Source organism: Apium graveolens, chromosome 7 (genome assembly GCF_009905375.1).
Source record: "Apium graveolens cultivar Ventura chromosome 7, ASM990537v1, whole genome shotgun sequence".
In the NCBI taxonomy this organism is placed as follows: Eukaryota; Viridiplantae; Streptophyta; class Magnoliopsida; order Apiales; family Apiaceae; genus Apium; species Apium graveolens.
In genome coordinates this window covers 192,942,013-192,950,288 of record NC_133653.1, presented here as the reverse complement: position 1 = coordinate 192,950,288, position 8,276 = coordinate 192,942,013, and the positions used below count along the sequence as shown (strand labels likewise).

Genomic DNA, 8,276 nt, shown 5'->3' with positions numbered 1-8,276 from the left:
GGAAACCAGAATGGACAAGGAAATCAGAATGGCAATGGGAATCAGAATCAGAATGGTCAGGGCCATCAGCTGGAGCCGTTTGTATGGTTGGAGAGGTTTGTGAAGCAGAAACTGGACTCTTTTAGTGCAGCACTGACTCCTATTGATGCTGAAAATTGGATTGTTCATCTCGAGAAGATTTTTGATGCACTGGGTTGTGATGAGATTCAGAAGGTCAGGTTAGCTGTGTATAAGTTGGAGGGTGATGCTCAGAGATGGTGGAGAGGAGTGAAAGCTACTAGAGGGGAGCAGTATGTAGAGGCTTTGGAATGGCAGGGATTCAAGGAGGTATTCTATGAGCAGTACTTCTCTAATGCTGATAGGGAGGCGTATTTGAGGGAGTTTCATTCGATCGCGCAGCACCATGATGAGAGCATTACTGATTATATGGCGAGATTTATAAGGTTGGCTGGATTTGCTGGGACAGTTGCAGGGACTGCTGCGCAGCAGGCTGATAAATTTAAATGGGGGTTGAAGTCTTATCTGAGGGGTTCCATAATTTCTTTTAAATTTGATAATGTGGCAGAGGCGGCTGATGCAGCAAAGGATGTTGAGAAGGAGCGCATAGATTTCAGGACTTCCAGGTCTAACAGTGGCAGTAAGAGGACTACGGATGATCAGGGTTTTGCACAGGGTAGACAGTGGTATGGAGGTCAGAATGGTCAGCAGGGACAGTGGCGCGGACAGAATCAGAATAGGGGTGGTCAGTCATTCCATGGCCGGAATCAGTATGTAGGTCAGAATCAGAATCAGCAGTTTCAGCGACAGAAGCAGCTAGACAGTGGCAGAATCGTCAACAGGGGCAGAACCGTTACTCAGTTCATGGGGGAAACCCCAATATGATTCCAGTGGCTCCTTGTGCTACATGTGGTGGACATCATCCAGGTAGAGCTTGTTACAGACAGACTGGGGCTTGTTTCTTGTGTGGTAGCATGTCCCATAGGGCAAAGGATTGCACAGTGTCACGCAACCCTGGTGGAGGAGGAGCTGGCGGTGGTAGTGGCAGTGGAAGTCAGCAGAATCCTACAACCAGAGTGTTTGCATTGACGGCAAATCAAGCAGCAGCTAATTCAGGTACCATTTCAGGAACACTTCTTGTTGGTAGACGTGATGCTTATGTGTTATTTGATACTGGTTCGACCCATTCTGTTGTGTCTTTATCATTTGTTCGTCATCTTGACGTTGCACCTTCATTATTATATCCTCATATGTCTATTTCTACCCCGATGGGGAATTCTGTTGTTATTTCTGATGTGTATCGAGAGTGTCTGATAACTGTTGGAGATAGAAGTTGTAAGGTTAACTTGCTTCCCATGGAGATGCATGACTTTGACATTATTTTGGGCATGGACTGGTTGAGTGAACATCGTGCCACAATTGATTGTCAAGGAAAAAGGGTGATCTTTGGGGATGCAGATAAACCGGAATTTGTATACCAAGGGTCTCAGCCGAAGGGGGATGTTAAGTTAATTTCTGCTCTAAAGGCGAGTAAATTGTTGTCTAAGGGCTGTGATGGCTACCTTGCTTTCATGAAGGATACATCGAAGGATGAACCTCACATCGAGGATTATCCAGTTGTGAAGGAGTATGAAGATGTGTTCCCCGACGAGCTACCAGGTTTACCACCACATAGAGAGGTGGAGTTTACTATTGAACTTGTTCCAGGTGCTGAGCCTATTTCTAAGGCGCCTTATCGAATGGCACCACTTGAGTTGCAATAATTGAAGGAGCAGTTGCAAGAGTTGTTGGATAGAGGATTTATTAGGCCAAATGTGTCTCCATGGGGCGCTCCTGTGCTGTTTATGAAGAAGAAGGATGGTTCCATGAGGTTGTGCATTGACTACAGGGAGTTGAATAAGGTGACTGTCAGAAACAGGTATCCTTTGCCACGCATTGATGATTTGTTTGATCAGTTACAAGGGGCGAAGTACTTTTCGAAGATAGATTTGAGATCTGGTTACCATCAGTTACGAGTTAGAGAGGGGGATATTCCGAAGACTGCATTTCGCACTCGTTATGGTCATTATGAGTTTCTCGTGATATCATTTGGGTTGACGAATGCACCAACGGTATTTATGGATTTGATGAATCGGGTCTTTCATGATTATCTGGATAAATTTGTTGTGGTCTTCATCGGTGATATCTTGATATACTCTAGGAGCAGAGAGGAGCATGAGGAGCATTTACGTACTGTACTTGAAATTTTGAGGGAGAGGGAGTTGTTTGCGAAATTTTCCAAGTGTGAATTCTGGTTGGAGGAAGTGGCATTCTTGGGGCATGTTGTATCTGGTAGGGGCATTGAGTTGGATCCTGCGAAAGTCGAGGCTATTACTAATTGGCCCAGACCTAGCAATGTGATGGAGGTAAGGAGTTTCTTGGGTTTGGCAGGCTACTACAGGCGTTTTGTGGAAGGTTTCTCTTCCATAGCTTTACCATTGACTCAGCTAATGAGGAAGGGAATTAAGTTCGAGTGGAATGATGATCGTGAGAAGAGATTTCAAGAGTTAAAGAAGAGGTTGGTGTCAGCTCCAATACTTGTGTTGCCATCAGGGAGTGGAGGTTTTCAGGTGTATAGTGATGCTTCTAAGAGAGGATTGGGGTGTGTTCTTATGCAACATGGGAAAGTGATTTCTTACGCTTCTAGGCAGCTTAAACCATATGAGGTGAATTATCCTACCCATGACTTGGAGTTAGCAGCAGTGGTCTTTGCTTTGAAGATCTGGAGATACTATCTTTATGGAGAGACTTGTGACATCTTTACTGATCACAAGAGTCTCAAATACATCTTTACTCAGAAGGAGCTTAACATGAGGCAGCGGAGGTGGCTTGAACTTCTTAAGGATTATGATGCAAATATTCAGTACCATCCGGGAAAGGCGAATGTAGTGGCAGACGCTCTTAGTAGGAAGAACTTAGGGAGTGTTGCATCTCTCATTACTCAGCCGTACCTTATTTCAGATTTGGAGCGCTTGGGTGTTGAGTTGTATGTTAGAGGATCAAGTGGTAGCATTGCAAATTTGAAAGTGGAACCGAATCTTGTTTCAAGGGTTAAGGAAGCTCAGAAGAGTGATACAGGTTTGGAAGCTATTAGATCCGAGGTGGCAGGTGGAAAGCAAACACAATTTCATGTCGATGATGAGGGTATGATGTGGTTGGGTAGTAAATTGTGCGTGCCCGCAGACCCGACGATTCGTGAGGAAATTTTGAAGGAGGCTCATAGTTCTTCATTTTCTATTCATCCAGGTTCCACCAAGATGTATGGAGATTTAAAGAAGCATTTCTGGTGGAGTGGAATGAAGGGAGATATAGCAGAATTTGTGGGAAAATGTCTTACATGTCAACAAGTGAAGATAGACCATCAGAGGCCTAGTGGATTGTTGCAGCAGCTAGATATTCCAGTTTGGAAGTGGGAAAACATTACTATGGATTTTGTGACTCATTTGCCGAGGACTTTCAAGAAGAACGATGTCATATGGGTGGTGATTGATAGACTCACTAAGTCCGCTCACTTCTTGCCTATTAGAGAGACTACTCCTGTTCATGAGTTGACAGAGATTTTTCAGCGAGATATTGTTAGACTGCATGGTGTGCCTGTGTCGATAGTTTCTGACAGAGATACGAGGTTTACATCGCGTTTTTGGAAGGGATTCCAGCAAGCTTGGGGTACAAGGCTTAACTTTAGTACAGCTTTTCATCCGCAGACCGATGGACAGTCAGAAAGGACGATACAAACGTTAGAGGATATGTTGAGGGCATGTGCTTTGGAGTGGACAGGTGACTGGGATAAGTATTTGTATCTTGTTGAGTTTGCGTATAATAACAGTTGGCACGCGAGTATTGGTATGCCACCATTTGAAGCTTTGTATGGTAGGAGATGTAGGGCACCATCTTGTTGGGATGTGGTTGGTGAGAGAGTAATTGAAGGGCCAGAGTTGGTTAGAATCACTAATGAGAAGGTAGAGAAAGTTAAAGAAAGTTTGAAGGAAGCTCGATCTCGTCAAAAGAGTTATGCGGATCAACATCGGAAGTTTGGTGGATTTGATCCAGGTGATCATGTGTTCTTAAAAGGTGTTGCCTTGTAAGGGTGTGAAGCGTTTTGGTATGAAGGGAAAGCTTAGTCCGAGATATGTTGGACCTTTTGATGTTATGGAAAAAGTTGGGGAAGTATCTTATAGAGTTGCGTTGCCGCCACAACTATCTCATGTGCATAATGTGTTTCACGTGTCTGTTTTGAGGGGCTATAAATATCATCCATTACATGTAGTTCAGTATCCATTACATAAGATTACAGAGGATCTTTCTTGTGAGGAAGAAGCTGAGGCTATCTTAGCTCGAGAGGAGCGAGTTTTGAGGAAGAACACCATTTCATTTGTGAAGGTTTTATGGAAAAATCATTCAGAGAGAGAGGCTACGTGGGAATTAGAAGAATCTATTCGTGAGAAATATCCGCATTTATTCGATTCAGGTACGAGTTTTAGTTTCGTTTGATTCCGGGGACGGAATCCTTTTTAAGGGGGTATATATGTAATATTCATGAATTTTATTTATTTAAATAATAATAATAATAATAATTAATTTAAAAGAAAATTAAATTACTAATTAGAAAAGAAGTAGGTAACTTGTGCCTATATATTAAGTTAGCCCCTGATATTAAACCTAATATTAAAAGTGAAGATTGTTGACGCCTGGTAGAGAGAGGTCGGGGTAAAGCAGAGAGACGCGAGGGAGGGCAACAGGATTAATTGTCGTATTAATTCAGTAAACCAAAAAAAAGGTACTTTTCTTTGTTTCAAATTGTTTCTTGGTGTACAACCTAATTTAATATGTATTCTTGTGTTAGTCTTCCATGCTTTCTTGTCAAGTGAGCAGCGTACCCATGTTTCAATTTAATTTATTTTTATTTGTTTTTATATTAATTTTAAGATATTCATATTTTGTTTAGTTATTGCATCGGAGATATTGATTTTGGTTGTTGGCTTGAGTTCTCCTGCTTGTTCCATTAAGGCAGAGAGTAGATATAATGAGTTTGGTTCCATTACAATATATGTTTATTGTATTTGATTACTAACAAACTCATGTTTTAATCTCTTGTATTCCAAAGATAAACTTGAGGATCAATACTATGTTTTCGTTAGTATTGTGTGCATATAAATATAATTACAAGGCATGTTGAGTATTAATAATACTTATAGTTTTGGTGTTAAAAAAAATATTTTAGTTTGATTAATTAAATTATTTATGTGTATTAGGAATTAACTTGTAGTCATGGTAGGTCATAAATTACCTTATTAGTTGATTAACTAAAGTGCACAATTATATTGTTAAAGTTAGTTTATGATCGCATGCTCTCAAATGCTAATGTAATAGTCTGGCGTCCGAAAGTTAATTATAAAAAAAAAAAAAATTCTATTTATTATTTAAAATATTTAAGCTTGTCTCTGTATTGGATGCTAACGTTGCTTATGGTGTCACTCAATTTAGTATTAAGGTCAGGGAGTCATGTCTGTACATGTATGCATGTTAGTCTAAATTATAGTGTAACTTATTAATTTAATTGTGCATGCTGCGAACTGAAAGAATAAAATAATGGTAATAATATTTAACAGGTGATTGCACTAAATAATATATATTAATTATAAATTATAATTTTGTATTTAGATCGCGGGTCGGGAATTTAGCGAATCATTTGCGGATTTTGATAGTATTTTAGTTGTGATATTCGAGGTACGGATTCTGTCCCCTTTTTATTCAGCACTCCTCTTCTTAGAAATTTAATATCTCTGCTTTGTTGAATTTCATATTTTATTCGCTCTGTTAAAATTGTTTGGATATTTTGACTTCCGAAAATTATTGTAAAATTTGATTTGAAAAAAAAAAATAAATATCTGTTTATGCGATTTTCAAAATTATTTATGACACCCTCTGCTTTGGAAATCTGAATTATTTGTCTCAGGTGATTTTTAAATTCTATGAGAAATATTATTTTTCATTTGAACCCTTAGTGTGATTTAGGGTATACCGAGTTAACCAGCTGTAGGGGTACTACAGCCGTGTCATTGCGGCACCAGTGACACGACACTTTCGTGACAGTGTGATTGGTCACGGCGTATCCTTCTGTTAGCTCTTGGGAGGAGCTTTTGGCCATTTGATATTTGTTCAGGATACGTGGGTGCACCCAGAGTTTGATTTGTGATTTGATTTATGGTGACGTTGTATATGCCGTACACGTTATCCATTCTGTTGCACGCATTAGGTACCCTATGATGTGTGTATTTGTATATGTTCTGATCTCGGTATGAAATATCCTAACCCCTCGTTGCTTCAGCCTTACTTATTTTAAAAATTGTTGTTTTATTATAAATTGCTGATTATTTATTTCTGATCTTTTATTTTATAAATTGTATTCCAAATCCGTACTGGGCATTTGGCTCATGCCGTATTCTTTTTCTGGCAGGTGCTTAGGGGGATCTGGGACTGTGTGATGGAGAGCTTCCCTTTATTTCGTTCTTAGGATTTCAGACTTCTATCATTATTTAGACTTAATTTCTTATTAGAGATTTCAGCATTTATATTATTGGTTTAGACATTTCGGAGATTTAATATTATTTTGAAGATTTTAGACTGTTAAATTATTGCTAGAAATATATTAGTGCTCTTTTTGCAGGTTTTTGAATTTTAAATAATATCTCCCTTCTAAATTAAAGAAGGGGGTGTTACATCATTAGTTCTTCTTGTTATTCATTCTTGAGCTATTTTTCTTGTAGTTTATTTGTCCCATCATCATTTTATATAGTGACTCTTGGCCTTTGACTTTGTATGTCATTTTATATAGTTTCCACTTCAAACAATTGAAGCTTTACTAGTATAAGGACAAATCTCAGTTGATTTTTATTTTGTCACAGTAAACCAAACATTGTTCAGTGTGATGTAATGTCGGTAATATCCACAAACGTTAAGTTAATAGTCAAGTTTGTTGTCTTGTTGTCTTTTATCAATAATGATTATTAATACTTAGTTTCACAGGTGGCAATGATTAGAATGAAACAAAGGTCTTATATATTTATAAATACTACTATTTTCTGTTACTTGCAAATTATGTAACAATTCACTAGTTGGTCTAATTTGTCCTGTACACAGGGGGGACCTGATTCGGGAAATCGGAATTTCATTTACAATTAGCGGGCCTTGTGCTTTAACTAAGGAGCCAGCAGGGCTGACCTTATATTTGAATAAGGAGACAATATAACAGTATTTACACATAATTTTTTACCGTATTTAAGTGGTAGATGATATTGTGCAACTGCCAACTAAAAATTCATATTAAATAAAAAAATTATAAATGTTGTAGATATTGATTTATAGTGTTATGGTTTCTGGCATGTAATCTGTCAGAAAATATATCAAGGAGAAAAGTTTCTCTAATATGTGTTGCTGCTTTGGAAAGCTCAAATGCATGCGACAAGACATTTGAGGTTGCAATTGTACTTCCGTAAGTTTTATTGAGTTGAGGGTCTTTACTTGTTACTATTGGTGCATAAGATGGATCTTTTAACAATTGATATTAATAATTGAGTGGTTGGTATGCAAGTTTAGTCTTTACAATACTATAGCCAAAACTTCTTGCCTACATGAATTAGCATATTTTAGATGATATTACTAAAATAAGTATAGTAATTTTACGCTATCTAATTTCGAAGATAGGTTGACTTATTATCTTTATCTATTTATCTTTAAAGTTTTTAATATACAAGGACATTTTAAAGAAGTTAAGTAAAAGCTTTAAAGTGGGAATGGTTGTTGTTGCTCATTCTTATTCTTATTGCAGGTCAATAATGTGATCCATCTAGTGAGCCATTCACAGTAGATCCAGAGAACCCTCCACCTGAAAAAGATTGTGATATTTACTTCAACAATTTAAAAGATGGAATCACGGGGAAGGGGGCATTTTGAAAGAGCCCTGTTCTTGTTTAATGTGTAAGATTGATCAGACCAAACTTTGACTTTGTAGTGTCCGCTACAACATTGTCATTTCACTCTTATTTATCAATTCTCTCAAATTTATTAATTTTGACAGTAGTATTAAATGGAATTCTTGTTATACTTGGGGTTTGTTATTCATAGGCGGGGACCAAGTAAATTAGGTATTTCTAAAAATAGTAATTGTGTTTACAAGTAGAAGTTGTCCTTGTCCATGCAGTTTATTTTGAAGTGCAGACCCAAAAGTAATAAATAGTTGT

The 8,276-nt window shown here is 38.0% G+C and overlaps 1 protein-coding gene across 1 annotated transcript; it reads left to right on the top strand.

Moving 5' to 3' along the window:
- The first annotated feature begins 878 nt into the window (after positions 1–878).
- On the top strand, positions 879–4,121 carry LOC141674292 (uncharacterized). Its single transcript, XM_074481016.1, has 5 exons — positions 879–1,704; positions 2,302–2,554; positions 3,086–3,180; positions 3,592–3,826; positions 3,920–4,121. Exons 1-5 carry the CDS (start codon positions 879–881, stop codon positions 4,119–4,121), a joined length of 1,611 nt encoding a protein of 536 aa, XP_074337117.1.
- Positions 4,122–8,276: the final 4,155 nt, after the last annotated feature.